The sequence below is a fragment of the Mus pahari genome, chromosome 22, assembly GCF_900095145.1.
Source record: "Mus pahari chromosome 22, PAHARI_EIJ_v1.1, whole genome shotgun sequence".
NCBI lineage: Eukaryota > Metazoa > Chordata > Mammalia > Rodentia > Muridae > Mus > Mus pahari.
This window is the reverse complement of record NC_034611.1, coordinates 47,791,163-47,815,812: the sequence shown is the minus strand read 5'-3', so window position 1 is coordinate 47,815,812 and position 24,650 is coordinate 47,791,163. Positions and strand designations below refer to the sequence as shown.

Below are 24,650 nucleotides of genomic sequence, written 5' to 3'. Positions count from 1 at the left end.
TCAGTGCTCTCCCTCCCCAGATAATATTTATACTCTACAGTAAGGAGTATGTACTCCCAAGCCCTGAGAGACTGCAAAACCTGTGTGATTACAGGAGAGTGCAATGGCAATAGGGTGGAGTAAGAGCTGGGGCACTGATTCAGAACTAGGGTCCAGAGAAGAATAGGGGGTGCGGTGGGGGAGAGCTAGGTTTTTTGTTTTTTTTGTAGACTGGAGTTTAGTTATGCAGCATTAGCTGGCTTCAACTTTCAATGTGCCTTTAGCCTCTGGAGTACTGGGATCTAGGATATACACCACCATACCCAGCTATTTTACTTTTTAAGAAATTTTATCTAATTCGTTTTGGGACAGGGTCTCACTCTGTAGCTCTGGCTGGGCTGGCTGGAACTCTTTTTTTTTTTTTATAGATCAGGCTGACTCAAAACTCACAGCTGCCTGCCTCCGAAGCGCTGACATTAAGAGCAAGGGCCACCACATTGCTTTTACATCTTATTGAGATACTGTTTGGGACTAGCCACGCCGACCTGGTTTTGTTTTTCAGAAAAGGTCTTGTATCCTGGGTTGATCTATTAGTCTTCCTGCCTCAGCTTCCCAACTACTAAAAGTACAGACCTACCCCATCAACCACGCCCTTCGTTGGAACCAGTGTTTTAAAGGAGCATGAAGGATTTTAGTATGGTGGAGTAAGAGGATCCCTAGGATTGGCGAGAAATGAACAATGTGGGCTATTATTACAACCCAACTAAACTAATAAGGGTTCAGGCCTTTGTGCGAGGTCCTTCCAGCTGCTTATAAACTAAGGAGCCAATCAATTGAAGCCAAGTAGGCGAGGCCTCCTCGGAGGGATAAAGACTCTGGTTTTACCAGAGGATCTGGCCTATTGCTTTTCTCGATTGGTCGAGACTCCCTATCCGTCGAGGAAGCGTAGTGCTGCGGCCAATTGACGTGGCGTTACTAGGCGTGTTGCAGCCTTGAGGCGGGGCCAGGCCACAGACGAATTTTCCGATTGGCTATGGTCTGCGGGTTGCTGGGGAGAGGCCCGGAGAGGCGGGCACGAGTCCCAAGGCCGGCGCTGATTGGTTGGGGTTAGAGCAGCTTTCCTTCCGATGATTCGGCTTTTCTCGGCTCAGTCTCCGCGAAGCGTTCGCAGCCGTCGTTTGATTAGTCGCTGCCCCCCTCGCGGATTAGGAGCTAGCGTCGCCCGCCCGCCCGCCGCCCGCCCGCCGCCCCGGTGCCGCTGGGAGGAAGCGAGAGGGAGGCTGCCTGCGGGTTTGTCACTGCTGTTGCTCCTCCGCCTGAGCGAGTCCAGCCCGGGCCTAGTCGGTCGCCTGCCTTTCTCGTAGCCGTTACCCTCAGGCCGCCACAGCCGCCGACCGGGAGAGGCGCGCGCCATGGCCTCTGGAGCCGAGTGAGTGTCTGCGCGCGCCCGGCCGCCCGCGGGGGCGCGCCCCGTGGGACCCGCCGTGCTGGGTAGGCCCCGGTCCGGCCGCGTCTCGGAGAGTCTAGGCCGGGAGGGAGAGGGAGGGAAGGAGAGGCCGGGGACGAGGGAGGGCCTCGGGCCGGCCGGGCTGTGCACCCGCGCGCCCCCTAGGTCGGGTCCGCGCCGGGCCCGGGTCGGAGCCTGGACAAGATGGTGCTGTGTCATGCAGGCCCCGACGGCCGGCCTGAGGAGCTCCCTCGGCGCGGCGGCCCCGGCCTAGTCCGGCCTTGGGGTCCATACTCCCCGCGTGGAGACCTTCGGCGCCGGCACGCCGGTCGGCCATGTCGCCGACCACACGCGGAAGACCCTGAGCCTGAGCAGGGAAAACACTGCAAGCCCGAGGCCCCGACCGGGCCCAGTGGGCGTGGACTTGGAGCCACGTGAAGGCCTCAGGAGCCCCGAGACTCTAGGGAAGGAAGGAAGGCCGGGCCGGGAGACCTGGGGAAGCCGGCCGGGGCTCGGCGGATCTGGGACGGTGTCGCTGCGGGAAGTTGGCATCTTCTGAACTACGTGTGGTGAGGGGCTGTCCGGGAGAGAGCAGGTCATGCCTGTCTCTGATGGCAGTTTTTCACCGGGGTAGGCTTGGTGTAAACACCCGGAAGTTTTACCTAGGTTTTTCCTTTTTCGTTAGTGTTTTGCTTTGCGTATATATTTTTGTTTTTGCTACGATCGGAGGTGGCTAGAAAGGAGTTGTTTTTCTTTTATTTTAAGGCGCTCAAGTTAGAATCCGAATTGTTTTTACTCTTTGTATCTTAGCTTTGAGAGCTTGCAGGTTAGAGTTGGCCGAACTCTTCAAACTAAACACATCTCTTTCCCCAAGCATCTACGTTGAGTCTCTGGACTCTTACAGCCCCACCTTCATCTTTTAGAAAGCATTAAATAAAACCTAGCCACCTCAGCCCATTTAGTTAGAAACTAGGGCTCCCCATACAAATACAAATAGGGAAAAAACCAACAAGTGTAGGAAAATATACAAATCCCGCTGTTTTGAGGCCATTGGGTGTTTGGAGTGTTGCAGGTTTCATTTCCTTGGGATGAAGTATTCACTCAGTTGTTTGGTTAAAAGGACTATTTTTTTTTTTAAATAGCTAAGATGGGTGGTATTGTGTACATGTATAATCCCAGAATTTGAAAGAAAGGCAGAATAGCACGTTACTAGGCTCGCTACACTGGGAGTCTACATATTGAGCCCTTGTCTCAAAAAACAACAAAATACACTTTTAAAATACTCTTGTCAGTCTTTCAATTTTTTTTTTTTTTAAGTTAAAATTCTTTTTTGTTTTTTTGAGACAGAGTTTCTCTGTGTAGCCCTGGCTGTCCTGGAATTCACTCTGTAGACCAGGCTCAAACTCAAGAGAGGTCTTTCTGCCTCTGCCTCCCAAGTGTTGGGACTAGTGGTGTGAGCTGCCACTGCCCTGTGTTTTGTTTTTTGATATCAGGGACTCATGTAGACCAAATTGACCTCAAATTCAGCCTTGTAGTCAAGGCTGTGTTTGAACTAGTCTTGCTGCCACCACCTCCCAGGAATGTTACAGGAATGTCACAGTGTGCCCCACTTATATCTAGATTTTTTTTTTTTTAAATTAGAATTCTTGAAATCTGGCATCATAGGCAGCTTCTCCCTTCATTGTGGTGGTTCTTACCTGGATTTCCAAGTTCCTTTTGTGGTCTTTGAGTTGTAGAAAGGACCTGAGTCATGCAGATGACAGGAGATTCCCTAAAGAACAGAGAGCTGGAGTTGCCCTCTGCTCTGTTGGAGGTACCAGCTGTAATCCCCACAGGTAGCTGGAGAATTGCAGGACTTTAAGGGCCTACTAATCAACTGTAGGCCAGGGTCTGGACTGGTAGGTGGATTGGATGGAGGTTGTCCTGAAAAGCCCCTTTGAGAATAAAATACAAAGTGATGACTTGAGGCACTCCTGTAAATTAAACAAGATGAGCAGTATCTTCTGGGGGAAGATACTGTCATAGATATGGGCCGGTAGAAAATTTGGTGGATTTACACACATTTATTTTGTGAATCAACAAGAGCTAAGGAAACTCCCATTACCCTATTACTCCTATTACCTCCCATTACCCTATAAAGTAATGGTTAGAGATGTAACAGCATAGCTGAGTGTGGGGATGCATGCCTGTGATTCTAGTAGAGACAGGAGGATCACTGCAAGTTCAAGGTCATCTTGGTTTACATAGCCAGGCAGAGCTATATATAACAGAACCCTTTCTTAAATAACAAAGTAAGTGAGGTAAGCTATTTCCCGTGGCAGTGCTTTTTTGTTTGATTTTGCTGTCTCACCTCAGCTCCTGAAGTGCTTTGTAGACATGCATTTATGATTACTACTATTCTTGAAACAGTCTTGCTATGCAGGTCAGGCTGATTTGAAGCCTTTTGCCAATTACTGAGATAACAGGCATGGACCACGCTGTGCCTGGATTTTCATTAATTTGTTGAAGAAATAGTCTCTCCCTTTCGTTTGCTTTTTCCATTGTTTTACCTCTGTTTCAGTGAATGCTTCTCAAACCTTGAAAAATGTTTTTTGCTTGGTTGGTTGGTTTCTTTTTGGCAAGCTAGGGTCTCTTACTATATTCCTGGCCTGGAACTCTGTCTTTGAACTCAAGAGATAGTTGCCTGCCTCTGCCTCCAAAGTGCTAGAATTAAAGGCTTGTGTCACCGTGCCTGGCCAGAAGTAACTTTTCAAATGGAGAGTCCACTGAGTCTAGTAAGTGAAGGCTAGAAATGAGCTAGTTATGACACTGATGCCAAAAATATGATTTAGTAGATAAAGGCTGCCAGACCTGATGACCTAAGTTCAGTCCATTGAATCCACACAGTGGAAGGAGAGAGCAACTACCATACCATACCATATGTACATACATATATACATACATACACTCAGACAGATAGACATAAATGTAGAAAGAAAAAAATTACTATCACTGTCTAGGAAATTGATTGAAAATTACTTGCTTGAGGAAAACTCACAAGGTCCTACCAGTCCCTCTGGAGTTACAGGCAGCTCATGGTTTCTTGGGTAAAGGGACATACTTCCTAAAGTAGTATAACTACTGGTTAAGTTGTTCCTGTAAATAACCCCTCGTCATGTAAACCCTTAAACTAATTGGGTCACAGACACAAAACAGAATCAAGAAAGAAGGGCAGTTGCTAGGAAGAAGGGGATCAGTGGGAGAAGAACAAAGGGGGGCTATGAGCTTAATATAAAATACATGCATGTGTGATAGTGTCAGTGAAACCCATCACGTAAAACTAATACATGGAGATAAACTTTAAAAAGCAACTTAGGCCGGGCGTGGTGGCGCACACCTTTAATCCCAGTACTTGGGAGGCAGAGGCAGGCGGATTTCTCTGGTCTACAGAGTGATTTCCAGGACAGCCAGGGCTACACAGAGAAACCCTATCTCGAAAAACCAAACCAACCAAACAAAAAAGGGCAACTTAGTCTCTTAAGTGAGAAGAATTTGAATTTTACCAGTTTTCAAAATTTATTTTGTTTACGAATTAACAATTGGGCTTTTGCAGAAATGCTAGGAAGCTCTTTTTGAGTTGAGTCAATCCTCTTTGTGAAGATTTTAGATGTGTTTTTATCCTCTTGTGTGTTGCTTCTTGTATGTTCTTTATTTTGTGATACTAGGGGATGCTCTAGGTTCATCAGGTGTATTTTGGGGGGTGGATACTGCTAAGAATTGTGTTCTGTTGTTCTGAGGCTTGCTTGGTTAAGCATAGCCTCTTTGAACCTTGTCTGGCTCATTTAATTCCCTTGGGAAACAGGCAGTAAGAGAAGAACTTAAGGGCTGGAGAGATGGCTCAGAGGTTAAGAGCACTGACTGCTCTTCCAAAGGTCCTGAGTTCCATTCCCAGCAACTACATGATGGCTCACAACCATCCGTTGTGAGATCTGATGCCCTCTTCTGGAGTGTCTGAAGACAGCTACAGTGTACTTAAATATAGTAAATAAATAAATTTTAAAAAAAAAAACAAAAAACAAAAAGAACTTCTTCAAAGCTCTGGAATTAATCATGATGATCATGTATAAGACATTATGAAAACATTTACTTTTTTTGTCTCAAAAATGTAAGAGTGAATATTGAGATAGGTCTTACAGTCTCAATTATTTTTTATTTTTTTTTTATTTTTATTTTTTTATTTTTTTTTTGGTTTTTCGAGACAGGGTTTCTCTGTATAGCCCTGGCTATCCTAGAGCTCACTTTGTAGACCAGACTGGCCTTGAACTCAGAAATCCGCCGGCCTCTGCCTCCCGAGTGCTGGGATTAAAGGCGTGCGCCACCACACCCGGCAATTTTTTTTTTTAAAAGAATTATTTACTTACTATATGTAAGTACACTGTAGCTGTCTTCAGACACTCCAGAAGAGGGCATCAGATCTTGTTACAGATGGTTGTGAGTCGCCATGTGGTTGCTGGGATTTGAACTCTGGACCTTCGGAAGAGCAGTTGGGTGCTCTTACCCACTGAGCCATCTCACCAGCCCTTACAGTCTCAGTTTTACAATTGAGGAAATCAAAGTCCAGCCAGGTTAACTAACTTAAGTGAGATCACAATTAAGTATTGGTAGATTTGGAATTTAGACCTATTAGGTCTTGTTGTAGCACCCTGTTCTGTAGAATCTAAGAGTCTGTAAGACTAATTTTTTATTGGTTGCTTTTTTTAAAAAAAAAGATTTATTTATTGTTATATGTAAGTACACTGTAGCTATCTTCAGACACATCAAAAGAGGACGTCAGATCTCATTACAGATGCTTGTAAACCACCATGTGGTGGCTGGGATTTGAACTCTGGACCTTCAGAAGATCAGTCAGTGCTCTTAACCGCTGAGCCATCTCTCCAGCCCCATATTGGTTGCTTTTGAGCCTTTACTTTCGTTATATCTTTTAATATTCTTTGGCCAGTTTCCCTATGTTGGCATAGGATCACTTGGGACCTAACAGATTGGAAGAGCAGCACTCAAAATACTAAGATGTGGAATGGGAATGAAATAAATGCTGGCTATATTCATCATGAGCTTATCTGGATTTCCTTTAGCTTTGTCTATCCATTCTTTCCTTAGTGAATCTTAGCATTGGTGGTAAGCATCTATTAGGTCTAACTTAGCATCTATTAGGTCTAACTTCAATTTTTCCTTCTAGTTCAAAAGGTGATGATTTATCAACAGCCATTCTCAAACAGAAGAACCGTCCCAATCGGTTAATTGTTGATGAAGCCATCAATGAAGATAACAGTGTGGTGTCCTTGTCCCAGGTAAGTTGGGTGTCCAGTCCAGTCTTTACTTTTCTTGCAGTGATGGATAAAGTGGGGTTTATATGGAATTCTTCTTATCTAAAAGTCAGTGACCCAAAGTCCTTAACCTTTGTTTTTTCTTTCTTAGCCCAAGATGGATGAACTACAGTTGTTCCGAGGTGACACGGTGTTGCTAAAAGGAAAGAAAAGACGGGAAGCTGTATGCATTGTTCTTTCTGATGACACATGTTCTGATGAGAAGATTCGAATGAATAGAGTTGTTCGGAATAACCTCCGAGTTCGCCTAGGAGATGTCATCAGGTTTGTATGAAGGTGGTGGATATAGATCCTTAACCTCTTAGAAATGAGACCAGACACAGTCTGCATTATAGACACCGTCTCCCCCTGCATTATAACCAGGATGGAGTCCTAGGCAGCTGCAGATTTAGGAAATCCACCTGGTCATGGGAAGACTGATGTTTCCAGGGCTGGGTGTAGGTTGCATTGCCTTTCTAGACTTGAGAATCCATCCCTGCATGGTCCTTAGGATAAATGGCTGGCTGGCTTTTCTTTCTTTCTTTCTTTCTCCCTCCATCCTCCCTCCCTCCCTCCCTTTTATTTATTTATTTATTTTTTTTAAGATTTATTTATTTCATTTATGAGTACACTGTCCGCTTTCTTCAGACACATCAGAAGAGGGCATTGGATCCCATTACAGATGTGGTTGTGAGCCACCATGTGGTTGCTGAGAATTGAGCTCACGACCTCTGGAAGAGCAAGCAGCCAGTGCTCTTAACCACTGAACCATCTCTCCAGCCCACAAATAGCTTTCTTGATGCCTTTTAAAATGTTTTTCCAACTGGGGAGTATAATTCCTCATAACTGGGTTGGAGACATTGAATGAGGATATATAGCTACTAAATGATACACAGATGTATCTACAGTATATCTACTGATCATAATGCTGTGACTGCTTAATGGCTTGTAATGGTGCTGAAATAAAATGGAAATGTGAATAGGAAGGAATTCTTTTAAAAATAAGTAAACCTGAGGCTGGAGAAATGGCTCAGCTGTTAAGAGCACTGACTGCTCTTCCGAAGGTCCTGAGTTCAAATCCCAGCAACCACATGGTGGCTTACTACCATCTGTAATGAGATCTGACACCCTCTTCTGGTGTGTCTGAAGAGAGCTACAGTGTACTTAGATAAAATAACAAATCTTTAAAAAATAAATAAATAAACCTAATCCTGGCTTGGTGGTGGTGCATGCCTTTAATTCCAACACTTGGGTGACGGAGTCTGAGTTCAGGCTAACATGGTCTTTATACTGAGGGTCTGTCTCCAAAAGGCAAAACAGATAATAAACCTAGGAGAAAGGAGTGTAGTTTATAACTTGACTAGGACTGCTGTGGTATGAGTGATTTTTGGCTGTTGTACCCAGTTAGTTATGAGGCTTCCAGAATTTGTAGTTACCTGGTCAGGACTTTTCAGTCTCTGAAATCTTTTTAATGAAGTCATACTATGTCTTACGTACTTTCTTCTTTAGACTGCTTAGCTTTCTCATGGTGTTTTGATATTGTAGTTGAAAAAAAAATTTTTTTTTTTTTTTTTTTTTTTCAAGACAGAGTTTCTCTGTGTAGCCCTGGCTGTCCTGGAACTCACTCTGTAGACCAGGCTGGCCTCAAACTCAGAAATCTGCCTGCCTCCCAAGTGCTGGGATTAAAGGCGTGCGCCACCACTGCCCAGTCAGAAATTTTATTTTTGATTCGGTTGTAAAACCTTGTTCCCCCTCCTCCCGGTAATACTGGAATATTAATATTAACTAGAAGACTAGACATGATAGCACATACTTTTATTCACAGTAATCTCAGTTCTTCTGAGAGACAGGAGATGGTTGCCACTAGCTAGAAAGGATTATCATTGTTGAATCTTCTGTATTGAAGACTCCAGTGATAGGAATGTGCATATGTGGGGCTTCCAAATACTCTTAATTTTGGCTTCGTGATGGGTGGACTTCTGTTACCTCATTGTGACTGTGACCTGTCTTAGTTCTGCTTGGCTGTTCCTTTGCCTTCTCTCCCACCCTGCTTTCCTCCTCCTCTTCACCTAAGGCCATCCCTGCCTTTTCTCTTTCGCTTGCCATCAGCTGTCTATGCCAGACCCTTTCGGACACCCGGTGCTTGGGGCTGCAGTGTGGTTTACCAGTGTGGTGTCTGCTTGTCATCCTCAGCATCCAGCCATGCCCTGATGTAAAGTATGGCAAACGTATCCACGTTCTACCCATCGATGACACAGTGGAAGGCATCACTGGCAATCTCTTTGAGGTGTACCTTAAGCCGTACTTCCTGGAAGCTTATCGACCCATCCGTAAAGGTGAGAGAAACTGAGCTTAAGAGCAGTTGTTACTTGAGTAAACTTTGTAACAGTTGCATGTTATTTTCTTATGTGTGAGTATATATAGCTATAACCTGCACACATACTCAGTTGTCTGCTCTCTTACCTCCCTTCAGTGCTCTAGGATAGTCAGCAGTTCTCATGAGTCTCTGAAAGATGATAATGTGGTTGCTGTCAAGTTGAAAGTGTACAGCTCTACCATCGCTGGTTGTAGTGAAAGCTTAGGCTGTTTATAACAGGACTATAATATGGAGTTGTGTTTTAGTATTGCCTGGCGTAGGGAAGGAATGCATAAGTAATAGCTACTGAGCTTTGTATTTTAGATCATGTGGTCTAGAGAAGTTTCTGATCTGTACTTGACACCTCTAATTGCACTTGTATTGCTTTGTATTATAGGAGATATTTTTCTTGTCCGGGGTGGGATGCGTGCTGTGGAGTTCAAAGTTGTAGAGACAGATCCCAGCCCTTACTGTATTGTTGCTCCAGACACAGTGATCCACTGTGAGGGGGAGCCAATCAAGCGAGAGGTGAGTTACTCCCTAATCCCAGTTCATGGTTTTATTTATTTATTTATTTTTTTGGTTTTTCGAGACAGGGTTTCTCTGTGTAGCCCTGGCTGTCTTGGAACTCACTCTGTAGACCAGGCTGTCCTCGAACTCAAAATCCACCTGCCTCTGCCTCCCAAGTGCTGGGATTAAAGGCGTGTGCCACCATGCCTGGCTTACTTTGCTTTTTGTTTGTGGTGCTGGGAATTGAACCCAGGGCCTTGTGCATGTTAGGTAAGTACTCTGCCACTGAAATACATCCTCATCTCCCAAACCATTACCACTTGGGTAGTATTCACGTTGCGTCTCAAACTGAATACTTCTGGAGATTAGATGTCCTTAATGGAAGTAGGAAACCACCTAATTATTTCTTGAAAGAACCTAATTCCATGAATTTAAGATGAAGTCTAAAAGATGTAAATAAATGATTGACACTGCATGTGGTGGTATATGCCAATAATCCTAATGCTTAGGAGGTGGAGGTGGGAATATTGTAAGTTTAAGTCTAGAATGATGGTCTCTGAAGTGAGGTTCTGTCTCAGAAATGTGAATGGGCTGTGGCTTGGTGGTTAAGAGCACTGGCTACTACTCTTCAAGGGGACCTGGGTTCACATGCACTCACATGGCCATATTTGATCATGTTCCTATCAACCTCACCCCCTTGTTTGTTTTGAGACAGGGTCTCACTATGTTGTTCTGTCTGGTGTGGAACTCTCATTGTACCACTGTGTGCAAAATTCTACCAATCCCCTTCAAAAGTCTTCCTACTCTCAGAACTTTTTTCAAACCTTTATTTACATGAATGGGTAGTGAACCTCGTGTGTGTGTCCCCTGAGACCTGAGTTACAGACAGTTGTGAGCTGTCATGTGGGTACTGGGAATTGAACCCATGTGTTCTGGAAGTGCTCTTAACCCCTAATCTCTCCAGCGCCACCCCCCCTTTGGTGGCCCACTCAGTTTGTTTAGAATTGGTCCTGTGGGGGGAGGTTATTGAACAGCTGTAGCTTAGCAGTGGCTATACCACCACTAAGGAGTAGTCTGTGTTCCAGCTCCTCAGTGCCAGGCTGCTTGTCTGGCACACACCACTCACAGGAGGTAGAACTCAGTCTGTAATGGGGTTCCCAGGCTGTTTTTTCCAAATGGAAAACAGTGGAGTTGGGACTACTGCTGTGGTTTTGGTCTCCTGTGTGCCCAGGCACCACTGGTGTGCCGCATCCATCCACTTGCCAGGCAGCAAAGTGGGGGAAGGCAGCACCTGGGACCAGTGGGACCCAGTTTGATTCCGAATGAGTGCTGAGAATATGGGGGGGGGGGCTGGAAGAGAGAAGTCCTCCTGGACATTTAGGGTTTGATATGAAGCAACCACCCCTCCACCCCTACCTCCCCGAAGAGATCTTTGAAGAGGTCCTTGCTTGTCCAAACTGCTTTATTTGATGGTGAATGTGTATACCTTATTCAGGGTGAACTAGAGATTAAAAACCTTTTGAGGAAAACAATACCCTATGGCTGAATTGAATGCCCAGGGCCTATCAAGATTACTCATATGTATAGCGAACTTCATGCTGTGTGACTGACTGCCATGGTCCTGAGCAGATAGTTAGGCAGGGAGTTGGCTCCAGTCCTACTGTTCACAGTTCTGGGTTTCATGGTGTTTGGGTTCACTCAACCTTACCAGTTTTTCTGTCTGGTGGCAGGGTTCACTTGCTGCCCCACTCCTCAGGGGTCCCTTATGACCCCTCCCTCACCTCCACTCCATTCAGGATGGGGTACTGATGAACCCAGTCCTGTGTGGGTCAGCTTGAGCTTTTGTAGGGACCCCCCTCTTTTCTTTTCTTTTCTTTTCTTTTCTTTTCTTTTCTTTTCTTTTCTTTTCTTTTCTTTTCTTTTCTTTTCTTTTCTTTTCTTTTCTTTTCTTTTCTTTTCTTTTTTTTTTTTTGGTTTTTCGAGACAGGGTTTCTCTGTATAGCCCTGGCTATTCTGGAACTCACTTGGTAGACCAGGCTGGCCTCGAACTCAGAAATCCGCCTGCCTCTGCCTCCCAATTGCTGGGATTAAAGGCGCGCACCACCACCGCCCCGCGAGGCCCCTTTTCAGGAAAACTAAGGACTGTGAGAGCAGGGTTTCGGGGTTTTTGCTTTGTTTTGTTTTCCTTTGACTCTGGGTATTGCTGTATAAGCTGTCTGGAACTCACTATGTGGCTGAAGCTGGCCTCCCATTCAGTTTCTGCCTCCTTCCAGGTACAGAATTTACAGGCATGTTCCTGGCTTAAGACTAGATCCCTAGCCGGGCCTGGTGGCGCAGGCCTTTAATCCCAGCACTCGGGAGGCAGAGGCAGGCGGATTTCTGAGTTTGAGGCCAGCCTGGTCTACCAAGTGAGTTCCAGGACAGCCAGGGCTACACAGAGAAACCCTGTCTCGAAAAACCAAAAAAAAAAAAAGACTAGATCCCTGTAGAAGAGAATCTTCTCACACAGCATAGTTTTTTCCACACCAAATAGTGGGAGGATTTGGAGAAATTGTATTTTTGCTGACAATACCATTTCTGTGCGGTTTTGTTTGTTTGTTTTGTACTCTTCTGTATTCAGGATGAGGAGGAATCCTTGAATGAAGTAGGCTATGATGACATCGGTGGTTGCAGGAAGCAGCTAGCTCAGATAAAGGAGATGGTGGAGCTGCCACTGAGACATCCTGCACTCTTTAAGGCAATTGGTGTAAAGGTGAGTATCCTAAGGTCTGTGGGGAGTCTAACATGCAGCTTATGGTATAATCAGTGGTGTGATTGCTATAAATGGCATAAAGAGGCAGTAATAATCTGGGTTTATAGAAGTCTCTAAATTCGTTAGAGCTGTAGACTGCCATATGTATGCATGTACACACATACATAATATACTTAAACAGTTCTTATCTCATGAATCCTATTAAAATTTTAACTAATTTTGCCAAATTTTGTAGAGCATTACTCAATAAAAGATTATTAATGGAGTATTAGGATCCTGAGTTAAATATTTGAGAACCACCTGTCTAGAATATAGTTTTTTGACCTTTTCTATGTAATAGAACACTAAAGTTGAAGTGACTACTTTGCCTAGTAAGCATACAAGTGGTTTTGTCTTCATTGAGAGCAGTTTCAGTGTCTTGTGGATAAGGTTGCAGACAATTTCCAAGAGAAGTTGCAGTTGATTATTTTAGAAAAAAAGACACACCTTCATTCACAGCACTCATGAGGCAGAGGCAGGTGCACCAGTGAATTTGAGGCTTGCCAGTCATTTCTACAGAGAGAGTTCCAGGACAGCCAGGGTTACACAAAGAAGTCCTGTTTGTGTGATATTTTAGGAGAGAAACCGTGATTGAAAATAAGACATTCTAGGGCTCAGCAGTTAGGAACACTGACTGCTCTTCCAGAGGTCCTGTGTTGAATTCCCAGCATCCACATGGTGTCTCACAACCATCTGTAATGGGGTCTGATGTCCCCTTCTAGTGTATCTGAAGACAGCTACAGTGTACTCACATACATACATATAAACAATAAATCTTTTTAAAAAAAAACATTCTAACCTGATAGCACATCACATCATCAAACAACGGTTCTCAATCTGTAAGATATCTCCATTGGAAATTACATATTTCTGGTAGTCTTAGGAACTAAGACACCACTAGGTAGCAAAATTTGAGTTATGAAGTAGCAACAAAAATGATTGGGGGATCCTAAGACATCAAAAATAGGTGTTTTCCAGTGATCATGACCCACAGATTTAGAACCACTGTCCTAGAAGGTTGACTATATGAGTGAAGAACTCTAACCCTGAAAATCTGACCTTGTTTTAGTAAATAACTTGCATCCTGGTTTGTCAGAAATTGAGCCCTTGGCATAATAACTTGTTTTTCACTATCCTTCCAGTTTTTAAAGTCCCTAGGTGTGACTTTTTAAAAGGTTGTTCATTATTAGTCTCCTATGCAAGTTGCATTTATAAATGTTACTAGCTTTCTGGCATCACTTTTTTTCAGTAACAGTGTATATGATTAGTTATTATTTATTTCTGAGGTGTGTGTGTGTGTGTGTGTTTGTTTGGGGCAGCAGAGGGGTTGGGGAGGTTCAGACAGGGTTCCCTGTGTACTGTATAGACCAGGTTAGCCTCAAACTGCCTGCCTCTGACTGGAGTGCTGGGATGAGGGTTCAGACCACATCTGGCTCTTTTGCTTTTCTTTGGTCTCCCATTGTAAATCATTCTGGCCTCAAGTATGCAGTCCTTCCTTCCCTCCTCAGCTGGGATTTATAAATGGATCTCAAAGGCTTGTTCTTTTTTTTTTTAATTACTATTTTGTGGGTGTGGCTGTCAGTTCTGTTATGTATATGTGTGCACCACAAGCTTTCAGTGTCTACAGAAACCAGAAGACTACTTCAGATAGATCTTCGAGAACTGGAGTTACAGGTGGTTGTCAGCCACAACCAATGGAAGAATAGCCAGTGCTCTTAAATGCTGAGCCATCCCCCTAGACACCAAAGGCCTTTTCTTTTTTTCTTTTTTTTTTTTTTTTTTTAAGATTTATTTATTATATGTAAGTACACTGTAGCTGTCTTCAGACACTCCAGAAGAGGGTGTCAGATCTTGTTACGGATGGTTATGAGCCACCATGTGGTTGCTGGGATTTGAACTGCGGACCTTTGGAAGAGCAGTCGGGTGCTCTTACCCACTGAGCCATCTCACCAGCCCCCAAAGGCCTTTTCTTAATGGTATCAGTGTAGAGCCCTGATGCTCACCCCTCACTAGAGCTCTAGTCAAGCCAGTTTAGAATGGAAGGTGGGGGAAGGTAAACTTCTGACCCTAACTGAACTTTGTTGTCCTCAGCCTCCTCGGGGAATCTTGCTGTATGGGCCTCCTGGGACAGGGAAGACCCTGATAGCCCGAGCTGTGGCAAATGAAACTGGAGCCTTCTTCTTTCTGATCAATGGTAAGAAACTTGGTTCATCTTGTGACTGACTAGACCCATTTCTGAGTTGGGCAAACTCATGGAAATATTCATTTGCACCTATACCCTTCAGCACATTAAAAAATTTATAATTTAAGGTTATTGTTTTTTCTATATGTCTGTGTATTTTATATGTGCAGTGCCTGAGGAGGCCAGAAGAGGGCATAGATGCCCTAAAACAGAGTTAATAGATGATCAGGAAGCACTGTAGGTGCTGGGGACTGTACCCTGGACCCAACAATCAGTGCTTATGGCCCTGAGTCTTGTCTCCAGCCTAACTGTAGCCATTTGTGTGTACATGTATGCTAATATATAGCGGTATGTATGCACATGTGTGGGGTTCAGAGGATAATTTCATGTTCTTCAGGTACATATCATTTTAGAGACAGGGTCTCATGGACCTGGAACTGTATGTAGATTGACTAATCAGCTGCAGGAATCTGCCTATCTCTCCAGTGCTAGATTTACAAGTGTGTGTCACCATGCCTGTTTTGCTGTATTTTGTTTTAACATAGGTTTTTAGGGATCTAACTTGGGTATTCATGTGTTTAAGGCAGACTCTTTAGGTCCTAAGCTGTCTCTATAGCCTCACTTAAGCATTTTCTGGTGAATGAGTAAGTATGTTATGGGAAGATAAGCAATAAGGGGAAGGCTTTTTAGGGGTGGGGTGGAAAGGGATAAGAGTTGAGATATGAGTAATTTTAAAAGTGGCAGTATTTCTCTATCCCTGGCTGGCTCACAAATAAATGAAACTGAATCTAAGATTCAGTTATTTTTTAGTTAAGCTTTACTGCACAGTACCTGGGAAGTCATTGATCTATTCTAGTCTTCTAAGCTCATCTGGATACTTTGCAGCCAAAATCTCTGATATACTTGCATTTTACTATTGGTTTGGTGCTCTGGGCTTCAGAGATGTCTCCAGGACCGTTTCCTCACTGTGATTTTCCTTTCCCCATCTTCATAGTAGTGGAAGTCCCACCCTATTTTCTCTTCTGCCCAGCCATTGGCTGGTTAGCTTTTATTAACAAGTCAGAATAAATGGGGAACAATTATAAGCATTACAGTGCCATGTCAGGATTACAAATAGATATGGGAGCAGAGCCGGGCATAGTGGTGCATGCCTTTAGTCCCAGCATTCGGGAGGAAGAGGCAGGCGGATTTCTGAGTTCAAGGCCAGCCTGGTCTACAAAGTGAGCTCCAGGACAGCTAGGGAAACCCTGCCTCGAAAAACCAAAAAAGAAAAAGAAAAAAAAAAAAAAGATATGGGAGAGCAGAGAAATCCGCATTTGAATAGTGCAAGGGTAATCCTTTTTGTTTAAAAGATGTATTTATTTATCTTATATATATGAGTACACTATTTCAACCATAACAGAAGAGGGCATCAGATCCCTTTATAGATGGTTGTGAGCCACCATGTGGTTGCTGGGAATTAAACAGAACTTTTGGAAGAATAGTCAGTGCTCTTAACTGCTAAGCCATCTCTCCAGCCCCACAAAGATAATCTTTACGCAGTACACAAAAATATTTTGCCTACAGTGTGGCCCTGGCAAATTCTCTTGTAGCCCAGGTATGTCTTTTCTTCCCTTGCAAATGATTGTGAATAAGCTGAAGACATTTAGAGAAACAAGCTGTAATGATAAATCAAAAGTTTGTTTGCTTATTTGTTTGTTTTGACACAGGGTTTCCTTGTGTAGTTCTGGCTATCTGAGACTATTTGGGGAATACGGGCTGAGGGATGATTGTCTTTAGAATCATACTTAGGTATTAGGGTTCCATTGGTAGTTAGCTTTTTACCAAATCATTTTGTCATACTCACAGTTGGAACTGTGCTATCGAAAGTATGTGGAGTCTCTTGTGTTCTCTTTGGTCTGGCCTGGTAGTTCTAACACGATAATGGGGGTTTGGGGCAGAGAGGAGGCTATTAAAGACAGTAATTATTGCATTCTTATTTGGGACCTGTATATGGGTTAGGGGAAAAAAATAAAAGTTTCTTTAGGGATTGGGGGAGGACCGATTTTTGTCATTGTTTTAAAAAAAGTAACTTTTATTGTTGTGTGCCTGAGTTGGAGAGATGGCTCAGCGGTTAAGAGCACTGACTGCTCTTCCAGAGGTCCTGAGTTCAATTCCCAGCAACCACATGGTGGCTCACAACCATCTGTAATATGATCCGACGCCCTCTTCTGGTTTGTCTGAAGACAGCTACAATGTACTCATAAATAAAATAAATCTTAAAAAAAAAACTTGTATTGTGTGCTCATGCACATGTGAAAGTCAGAGGAAAACTTGGAGGAATTAGTTCCTTGTTTCTACTATGTTGGGTCCAGGATTAAACGCAGTTTATCAGGCTTGGAAACAAGTACCTTGACCTGATTAAGCCATCTTACTCCCTCTGTCATAGTCTATTCTGTATCTCTTCAGGTCCTGAAATCATGAGCAAATTGGCTGGTGAGTCTGAGAGCAACCTTCGTAAAGCCTTTGAGGAAGCTGAAAAGAATGCTCCTGCTATCATCTTCATTGATGAGCTTGATGCCATTGCACCCAAAAGAGAGAAAGTAGGAACTTACCTAAGGGAATGGTGAGGACTTGAGAGGTCCTGACCTAGCTTCTGACCAGACATACTGTCTCCACAGACTCATGGGGAAGTGGAGCGTCGCATCGTGTCTCAGTTGTTGACCCTCATGGATGGCCTAAAGCAGAGAGCACATGTGATAGTTATGGCAGCAACCAATAGACCCAACAGCATTGACCCAGCCCTACGGCGATTTGGTAAAGACCTTAAAATCTTTCCAACTTTTCTTTTTTGTTTTTTTGTTGTTGTTGTTGTTTGTTTGTTTGTTTTTTCAAGACAGGGTTTCTCTGTGTAACCCTGGCTGTCCCTGAAACTATAAATACCAGGCTGACCTCAACCTCAAGAGATTCACCTGCCCCTACCTCCTGAGTGCTTGGGAATAAAGGTGTGCACCACCACGGTGCAACCCAACCTGTTCTTACTTATTGGTACATTGTAGTTCTGCTGGGCTTGATTTCCTTAGCTCACTTCTGTCTTTCATCTAAGTGACTTAATCTTCAGGTCTTTGCCATGACAGAACCTAAGGTCTTTTTTTTTTCCATTCTATGTTCCCTCTAGGGCACTCCCTCAACCTTCCTAGTGCTATAACCCTTTAATATAGTTCCTCATGTTGTGGTGACCTTCAATCATAAAGTTATTACTACTTCATAGCTGTAATTCTACCATTATGAGTCGTAATGTAAAATATCTGTCATGTAGGATATTTGATAGGTGACCCCCTTTGAAATGGTTGTTCCATCCCAAAGGGGTTGAGATCCAGAGGAGTAACTACATATATTGTTTTGCCTAAACCTGAAAGATTTCCAGGTTGTGAGGCATTAATGCTAACTCTAAGAGAGTTCTGGAATGACTTCTGTGGAAACTACCCCTATTTTACATTCCCCTATTGTCCCATAGGTCGCTTTGACAGAGAGGTAGATATTGGAATACCTGATGCTACAGGACGTTTGGAAATTCTTCAGATCCATACCAAGAACATGAAACTGGCAGATGATGTGGACTTGGAACAGGTGGAGTGGTGATAATGGCTGATCAGAATTTAGGATAGCAAAAAAAAAAAAAACAAAAAAAAACAAAAAAACAAACAAAAAACCCCCCAGAATTTAGGATAGCTCTGTTTTAGGAGGTTGCAAATTACATAGCCTAAAAGAAAAGAGGCTTCATACCAGTAATCCAGAACTTGGGGAGTGTGGGCAGAGGAGCCTGAGTTTAAGGCCTGCTGGGCTACACAGCAAGATCCAATCTTCTCATTTTTTTTTTTTTTAGAGCTGGATGGAGATTGCTTTGATTTCAGGGCAGGAATATGCTTCTTAGTTGTTAAGTATGAGCTGTTGGAGCAGCTTTATTTCCAGCTCCCTGATCTGGCTTGAATATTTAACACCTCTGATGGTAAAAAGGTCTGCTATAGTATATCTCTTCAAAGAAATAGAAATCTGAGATATGAAGCATGGGATGGAGTCAGGACTCTTGATACGGCAGCTGGATGTTGACGATGGTCAGTCTATCTTCTCTTTGCAGGTAGCCAATGAGACTCATGGTCATGTTGGTGCTGATTTGGCAGCCCTGTGTTCAGAGGCTGCTCTGCAGGCCATCCGGAAAAAAATGGACCTCATTGACCTAGAAGATGAGACCATTGACGCTGAGGTCATGAATTCCCTGGCAGTTACTATGGATGACTTCCGGGTGAGGACCATATAGATTGTCCCAAATTAGGAATATGTATGTGTATTTTGTTGTGTTCTCCACTCCCCCAAGTCTCATCCCCGCTTTTTCAAACTCCCTTTTTAGTGGGCTTTGAGTCAAAGCAACCCATCGGCACTTCGGGAAACTGTGGTAGAGGTGCCACAAGTAACCTGGGAAGATATTGGAGGCCTGGAGGATGTCAAACGTGAGCTTCAGGAGTTGGTTCAGGTAGGCTAATTTGCTCTAGTATGGTGGGTCATTGCCTCAGTATGTAATAATCAATCTTTTAGGTCTCAGACTTACTTACTAAGAACTGTGTGTGTAACTCTGTTCCCCAGTTTTAGGTTGTAAGGAGCCGTCTTAGGTTACTACTGCTGCAGTGAAACACCATGACGAAAAGCAAGTTAGGGAGGACACACACGTTGCTGTGTGTCATAGAAGGAAATTGGAACAGAAACTCAAAACAGGGCAGGAGCTGATGCAAAGGCCATGAAGGGGTGCTATTTAAGAACCCAGGACCATCAGCCCAGGGGTGGGACCATCCACAATGGGTGGGGCCTTCCCCGATCAAAAACTAATTAAGAAAATGCCTTATAGCCAGATTTTATGGAAGCATTTTCTCAAGGTTTCCTTTTTTCAGATAACTCAAGGTGTGTGTCAAGTTGATATAAGATAGCTAGCATGGAAGCCTGTATGTAAAAATGTTGGATATTAGAAGATATACCATATACTATGCTTCTGATTAATACGATTTTATTTAAAATATGGGGGTTACTCTTAATTTGTCTTTGCTTTTCTTGTAGTATCCTGTGGAGCATCCAGACAAATTCCTCAAATTTGGCATGACTCCTTCCAAAGGTGTTCTTTTCTATGGACCTCCTGGCTGTGGGAAAACCTTACTGGCCAAAGCCATTGCTAATGAATGCCAGGCTAACTTCATCTCCATCAAGGGTCCTGAGCTGCTTACCATGTGGTTTGGGGAATCTGAGGCCAATGTCCGGGAAATTTTTGACAAGGTGAGCTAGATGGCTGGCTGATGCTCATATGTGTTGGGGCAAGGTGAAAGAAGAAGCTATTTTTCCAGAGTCAAAAACATTTTATTACTGGCAGCATTATTGAGGGCATTATTGATTACTTTGTTTTCTTTCTGAAGTCTGAGAAATCTAGTGTTAGTATTTGAGATGGTCTCTTTCTTTCTCATAGGCACGACAAGCTGCCCCCTGTGTACTCTTCTTTGATGAGTTAGATTCAATTGCCAAGGCTCGTGGTGGTAATATTGGAGATGGCGGTGGAGCTGCTGACCGAGTCATCAATCAGATCCTGACAGAAATGGATGGCATGTCCACAAAAAAGAATGTGTTTATCATTGGAGCTACCAACCGGCCTGACATCATTGATCCTGCTATCCTAAGACCTGGCCGTCTAGATCAGCTCATTTATATCCCACTTCCTGATGAGAAGTCCCGTGTTGCCATCCTAAAAGCCAATCTGCGAAAGTCCCCAGTTGCCAAGGCAGGTGCAGAGTTGTCAGCCATAGGAACTTTTTTCTATGAAACTGTTGTGGAGTGGCAGAGGCAGAAGCAAATGTATTGAGAGTGGATAGCCTAAAGATATGTGTGCTTTATGGTGGGAAGGCACAATGCTAAAGTACTCTCTTGCTTCCTTTAGGATGTGGATTTGGAGTTCCTGGCTAAGATGACTAATGGCTTTTCTGGAGCTGATCTGACAGAAATTTGCCAACGTGCTTGTAAACTGGCCATTCGTGAATCTATTGAGAGTGAGATTAGGCGAGAACGAGAGAGGCAGACAAATCCATCGGCTATGGTGAGTCAGTACGTTGTCCAAATGTGCTAGTTGAGAGGCCCTTCTCCATGATCCGGGGTTGAGAGTGGAGGTATTAGGAAGGTGTCTGATGTTAAATCTGGGTCCCCAAGAAAATGAGTACTAAACAGCTAAGCAGGGTGTGATGGAACCTATTCTACCTCTGGTGGTGGAAGCAAACCCATGTAGAAAGAGATGGATTGACTGTATGCTCAGTTTAACCTGATACCTTAAGGGGAATGGAAGTATGATTGTGTAACAGATGGAACAGGATTTCATTTTTAGTCTATTTTATGTGCACTGGTGTTTGCCTATGTGTGTGTCTGTGTGAAGGTGTTAGATCCCCTGGAGCTGGAATTAAAGGAAATTAAGAGCTGCCGTGTGGGTGCAGGAGTTGAATCTGGATTCTCTGGAGAGCAGCTCTGCTCTTCAATGCTGAGCTACCTCTCTAGCCCCGGGAACATGACGTTAAAAACTTACTTGTCTAGATGTTTTCATCCTGGTGGAAATGGAAAATGTGGGTATAAGAACGTAAAAACTAGCCGGGCGTGGTGGCGCACGCCTTTAATCCCAGCACTTGGAGGCAGAGGCAGGTGGATTTCTGAGTTCGAGGCCAGCCTGGTCTACAGAGTGAGTTCCAGGACAGCCAGGGCTACACAGAGAAACCCTGTCTCGAAAAACCAAAATAAATAAATAAATAAATAAATAAAATTAAAAAAAGAATGTAAAAACTACAAAATTTATAATCTTAACTTGTTTTCTACTGTGGTTCAACTCTGGAAGTTAGTGAATGAATAAGAAATGAGCAAGGGGCTTTCTTTATCTTGTAGAGGAATGGTCTATGTGACATAACTCATTCCACTAAGAAGCTCCTTAAAACAATTGATGCTAGGAGTTAGTCTCATAAATTGTGGCAGTTGGAGTTAATTCTCAATAGCTTTGAATATTTTATATATTAAAGAGAGCTTTGAATAAAGGAATAAGAGGCCAAATATCTAAATTCATTAACTGCAACAACACTTAGGATATGAAAATGTTCATTTAGACCACTTTAATCAGTATTTTTTCCTTTCCTAAGACTCTGACAACCACTGGTAAGAATTCTGTCTGTATTGTTTTCCCATTTACAGGATGCACTGGCACATTTGTATTTAGGTAGGGCCGTGGTCCACTTTTAGGAAGTTTGGCCTGGCACCTGATTTAGCTTGGATTGGAGAGTCACAATCAGTAGACTCCTGCAGTAGTGGAGGGTATGAAGGCAGAGGGTAGAGTGCAAGCTGGATCCTAACTAGCATGGTGGTCTGTGCTCACTTCACAGGAGGTAGAAGAGGACGACCCAGTGCCTGAGATCCGCAGGGATCACTTTGAGGAAGCCATGCGTTTTGCCCGACGTTCTGTCAGTGATAATGACATTCGGAAGTATGAAATGTTCGCCCAGACGCTGCAGCAGAGTCGAGGTTTTGGCAGCTTCAGGTAATCTTGGTACAGTGGGTAGTTCCTAAGTTGCTTGGGGGAACTTTTAGAAACAGTGGTGGGAGTTGTCAGGAGGCAACAGCCAGTAGTTGTGAAAGACTTGTACAGGCCCTATCCATATCATCTTTCTTTTTTCTTGTGTATACAGATTCCCTTCAGGGAACCAGGGTGGAGCTGGCCCCAGCCAGGGCAGTGGAGGTGGCACAGGTGGCAGTGTGTACACAGAAGACAATGACGATGACCTGTATGGCTAAGTGATGTGCCAGCATGCAGCGAGCTGGCCTGGCTGGACCTTGTTCCCTGGGGGAGGGGGCGCTTGCCCAAGAGGGACCAGGGGTGTGCCCATGGCCTGTTCCATTCCTCAGTCTGAACAGTTCAGCCCCAGTCAGACTCTGGACAGGGGTTTCCTGTTGCAAAAAATAATTACAAAAGCGATAAAATAAAAGTGATTTTCATTTGGGAGGTGAAGAGTGAATTACCAGCAAGGAATTGGGCCTTGGGCCCACACGGTTTCTGTTGTAGTTTGGGGTGGTGCAGGTAACCTGTGTGGTGTGAACCAAGGCTCGGCCCTCACCATCACCACAGTAAAGCATCTATACTCAATGCTGTCCAAGCCCTCCCTTACCCGTAGCCAACCTGGGTAGGTGGATGAGGGACCTCAGTTTGCTGGGTGTTTATATAGAAAGTAGGTTGATTTTTATTTTACATGCTTTTAAGTTACTGTTGGAAGACTAATCATAAGAAGTTTCTAAACCAAAAAAAGAAAAAAAAAAGACGTTGTAAAAGGACAATAAATGTTGGGTCAAAACGGAGCCTGCGTTCTGGCCACTGTGCGTCGTCTTTTCCTGGAAGCTTGCATCCTACCGACAAACTCAGCCACCACCACCACCACCACTCTCCTGACCCCAACCCCACCCCCAAAAAATTCACACCCTTGTGTTGTTTTGTTTTTGTTTTTTTTTTCATCTGCTTTTGTGTAATGTGGTTGCATACAAGAAGGTTAGAGGACAGGGTTGAGTGTCAGTCCTCCACCTTGTGGGGGTATCTGCTGTTGCTTATACCTTGTTTGGGAGTTTGGGGGAGATTTTCTTGCCTGCCTGCCTGCCTGCCTGCCTTCTTCCTTCCCTTCCTCTCTTCCTTCTTTAGAAAAATAGGGTTTCTCTGCATAGCCCTGGCTGTCCTAGATCTTACTCTGTAGACCAGGCTGGCCTTGAATTCAGATCTCTCTACCTCTACCTCTTAGTACTGGGATTGAAGAGGCACACTGCTACTGCCCAGCAGAAATGATATAATCTCAAAATAAATGGTATAAATTACTATCGAGAGCCAACATAACAAAAACATAACATCCTTAAACCTATTTAGCTTCCTGATTTTGCCTTGAAAAAGTACAAGGGATTTAGTACAGTGCCAAAAACTTAATAACCTGCCAAGTGAAAATTTTTGAGACAGGATCACTGTAGCCTTGACTGTCTTGGAACTTATTAGGTAGAAGAGGTGACCTTTGAACTTAACAGAGATTTGCCTTTCTCCCAAAGGTGGTGGCTGGGAATTAAACCCAGAGTGTTGTGATTCCTTAGTCTATGGAAATTCTGGGAACTGAACGTCCTCAGGAGGAGCTCTTAACCACCAAGCTATCTTTTTCAGCCTTGTTTGGACTTGTGGAGAAAGATGTTATTAAGAAAGCATTGGGACTGAAAAACCATACTAAAATAAGGCACAGCAAACTGTAGAGGTGATATGTAAAAGTGGGAACATTTGAGTGAAGGTGCAAGGCATCCTTGAGCAGTGTCATGGTAGGCATGAGAAGGAATACCTTAGTTTATTTGGAGAGGTTGGGAACCACCTAAAACACTTAAGATCCCAAAAGGGCACTTTATGCTAAATAAAAAATGTGGGAAATTGGGCTGGTGAGATGGCTCAGTGGGTAAGAGCACCCGACTGCTCTTCCGAAGGTCCGGAGTTCAAATCCCAGCAACCACATGGTGGCTCATAACCATCTGTAACAAGACCTGACACCCTCTTCTGGAGTGTCTGAAGACAGCTATGTGTGTAATTACATATAATAATCAATAAATAAAGCTTTTTTTAAAAAAAAAAAAGTGGGAAATTAAGATGATACTGTGGATATAATATTGCCAGATTTAATATTAACTCACTTTTGAGCTTGGGGGTATAGATCTACTTAGCCTATTCATGGCATGGCCTTAGGCTCCAGCTTTAGTACCATACATAAAAATTTTACTTTTTTTCCTTTTTCACTTGTTTTTTTTTCTTCCTACTTTTAAATTTCATTTTAAAAAATTATTTGTGTGGAGGCCAGAGAGATGGCTCAAAGGTAAAGCCACTTGCCTTAAAGCCTTAGAGCCAGGCCCCAAATAGTTACATAGTTGGAGAGAACTGATTCCAAGTTGTTCTCTTTTTTTTTTTTTTTTTTAAAGATTTCATGTATTTGAGTAGACTGTAG

General features: G+C 43.6%; 1 protein-coding gene across 1 annotated transcript; it reads left to right on the top strand.

Annotated features, from left to right (window-relative positions):
* The first annotated feature begins 1,055 nt into the window (after positions 1-1,055).
* On the top strand, positions 1,056-22,995 carry Vcp (valosin containing protein). Its single transcript, XM_021222209.2, has 17 exons — positions 1,056-1,408; positions 6,642-6,753; positions 6,881-7,053; positions 8,962-9,104; positions 9,522-9,652; positions 12,255-12,386; positions 14,517-14,619; positions 17,056-17,189; positions 17,268-17,403; positions 18,104-18,216; positions 18,725-18,889; positions 18,995-19,117; positions 19,693-19,905; positions 20,093-20,401; positions 20,558-20,713; positions 22,029-22,183; positions 22,332-22,995. The coding sequence occupies exons 1-17, from the start codon at positions 1,392-1,394 to the stop codon at positions 22,435-22,437; spliced, it is 2,421 nt and encodes an 806-aa protein (XP_021077868.1). The 5' UTR covers positions 1,056-1,391; the 3' UTR covers positions 22,438-22,995.
* Positions 22,996-24,650: the final 1,655 nt, after the last annotated feature.

Bases quoted from the DNA above. Each gene is read 5' to 3' on its own strand.
- Vcp (XM_021222209.2), top strand. The intron at 19,118-19,692 runs GTAGGCTAATTT...CTTTTCTTGTAG, and splicing joins AGCTTCAGGAGTTGGTTCAG to TATCCTGTGGAGCATCCAGA. The intron at 20,714-22,028 runs GTGAGTCAGTAC...CTCACTTCACAG, and splicing joins AGACAAATCCATCGGCTATG to GAGGTAGAAGAGGACGACCC.